The sequence below is a fragment of the Carlito syrichta genome, unplaced genomic scaffold, assembly GCF_000164805.1.
Source record: "Carlito syrichta isolate Samal-C Ts95f unplaced genomic scaffold, Tarsius_syrichta-2.0.1 Scaffold86295, whole genome shotgun sequence".
NCBI classification, from domain to species: Eukaryota; Metazoa; Chordata; class Mammalia; order Primates; family Tarsiidae; genus Carlito; species Carlito syrichta.
In genome coordinates this window covers 264,484-266,933 of record NW_007030391.1, presented here as the reverse complement: position 1 = coordinate 266,933, position 2,450 = coordinate 264,484, and the positions used below count along the sequence as shown (strand labels likewise).

Here is a 2,450-nt window from a genome sequence, read left to right as displayed (position 1 = left end):
CACTCACTTCAGCCTCCCAAAGGCGCGGGATTACAGGCTGAGCCACTGAGCCCGGCTCTCCTGGCTTTCTGACTCTGTTCTGTGTCTCTCTTTCTCTCTGCTTTCATTTCTCTCTGTGACCCAAGCCCTCTCTTCATCCTCGGCCCCTCCCCAGGTGACAGTGGGAACTGGATCGAGATTGCCTATGGCACCAGCTCGGGGGGTGTACGGGTCATCGTGCAGCACCCTGAGACGGTAGGCTCGGGGCCTCGGCTCTTCCAGACCTTCACTGTGCACCGCAGCCCCGTCACCAAGATCATGCTGTCGGAGAAGCATCTCATCTCAGGTGGGCCTCGCTGAGCAGAGAGAGACAGCTCAGATGGGAGAGCATGGAGCCAGGGGAATGAGGACTTCCGTTGTGTAGCGGGAGGGTTCTTTGGGGGAGGACTGACCTGGGACAGTAACTACAGAAGTGGGGGAGAATGAATTTGTGCATCCATCAACTCAATGAGCAATTATTGGCTGGGTACAGTGGCTCACACCTGTAATCCTTTGGGAGGCCAAGGCAAGAGGATTGCTTGAGCCCAAGAGTTCAAGACCAGCCAGGGCAACATAGCAAGACCTTTTATCTTAAAAAAAAAGAAAGAAAGAAAAGAAAAGAGAAAGAAAGAAAAAAACCAAGCAATTATTGAGCACCCACTATATGCTCTGCATAAGGGAAAAAGTGATAAACAAGACAGGCCAAGTCCTTGCCTTCACAGAGCTGACGTTCTAGTGGGGATGGCAGACAGTGATATAAAAACACTTATCAACATCAGGTGGTGATAAGGGTCATGAATAAAAATGAAGCTGTGTGTGGCTAGTGTTGGGTCCCTGGAGAGGGGGTGGTTCAAGGAAGGCAAGAGGAAGAACTTTGGAACAGAAATGAGGGAACGAGCTGCACAGATCAGTGGGGCCAAATGTTCAGGCAGAGGGAACGGGTATTGCAAAGACTCCGAGGTGGGAGGACATTTGCTGTGTTTGAGGAAGAGCAGGGAGCCACAGTGGAGTGAGCGAGGAGTAGTAGGAGGAGATGAGGGCAGGGAGTGGACAGGGACGGGAATCATGGAGGGCTCTGAGCAGAGGAGGGATGTGGCTGGACTCGGGGGTTCACAGGCTCCACCTGGCTCATGTAGGATCACACTGTGAGGGCAGGAGCAGGGAGCCTTGGGGGAGAGGAGATGGACAGGACCAGGCTGAGGCAGCCGACAGGGCAGGCTGAGGTCAGGCTCTGGAGCGACTGTGGCGGCAGAGCCAACAGCGTTTCTGACCATTTGGAGTTTGGGAAGAGAGAATTCTGAAAGGGAAGAATTCAGAATTCTGAAACCTGGCTGAATCCTGACACCACTGGAGGGCTGGTCCCAGGGCTCAGGAAGGCCACGCTGCCATGCTGCCATGCCCAGGCCTGACCTGCTGTCCCCATGCCCCCAGTCTGTGCCGACAACAACCACGTGAGGACATGGTCTGTGACTCGCTTCCGAGGCATGATTTCCACCCAGCCTGGCTCCACCCCGCTCGCCTCCTTCAAGATCCTGGCGCTGGAGTCGGCTGACGGCCATGGCGGCTGCAGTGCTGGCAACGACATCGGTGCCTCTGGGCCACGGGCCCCACCCCACTGTTCCCCATCCCCTCTGTAGACCTCTACCGACCCAGCCAGCTGACCTGGTTGACCTCCAGGGAATACCTAGGCTCCCACCCCCATTGACTGCTGACCCCTGTTGACCTCCTGATCTCCACCTGACCCCCGTTGCCCTCCATGTACTCCCAGCTGGTCCCCGTTGAACTCAGTGACCCCCTGAATCCTACTTGCTGCCAGCTGACCCAGGTCCCCACCTCCGGGCACCCAATCCCTGATGTGCCTGAGCTCCGCTCTCTCTGGCCCTGCCCAACTCCAGCAGCCTGGGCGTGGGGTGGGAAGAGGAAGCGGGTGGGGGTTCATCAGTAGGGAAGGGAGCCTTGGGGTCTGGAGGCCCCAGGGACCCTGCCTGGCCCTGACTCCTGCCTGTGCCTGGCCCAGGTCCCTACGGCGAGCGGGATGACCAGCAAGTGTTCATCCAGAAGGTGGTGCCCAGTGCCAGCCAGCTCTTTGTGCGTCTCTCATCTACTGGCCGGCGGTGAGGACTGTCCCATCCAACAGGGAAGGGGGATCAGAGGAGAAGGCAAGAGTCCAGCGGGGTTACTCAGGCCAGGAAGGGTTCCCATCTGAGAGGCACCAAAGAAGCAAAGACTGGAAGGGAGGATGGGCCTGGTGGGTTTGGGGCTGGAGGTATCAAAGGTGTGCCAGGTGGGCATAGGAGTGAGCTGCCCCTGAGCTGGACCTCAGCCCAGTGCAGGCAGGGGTGGGGCAAGGGGACACGGACAGAGAGGGGATGGGAGGGCACAGGGAGAAAGGGCTGGAATGGGGGAGGCCCAGGGAGAAGGGGCAGAGTAGG

The 2,450-nt window shown here is 58.1% G+C and overlaps 1 protein-coding gene across 1 annotated transcript in view; it reads left to right on the top strand.

The window, feature by feature from the left end:
• SHKBP1 (SH3KBP1 binding protein 1) overlaps window positions 1–2,450 on the top strand; it is a 13,524-nt gene that overhangs the window by 8,507 nt on the left and 2,567 nt on the right. The window contains exons 10-12 of the mRNA XM_008057270.2: window positions 155–325; window positions 1,450–1,605; window positions 2,036–2,132. Of these exons, the coding sequence (XP_008055461.1) occupies window positions 155–325; window positions 1,450–1,605; window positions 2,036–2,132 (424 nt within the window). The remainder of the gene's footprint in view (window positions 1–154; window positions 326–1,449; window positions 1,606–2,035; window positions 2,133–2,450) is intronic.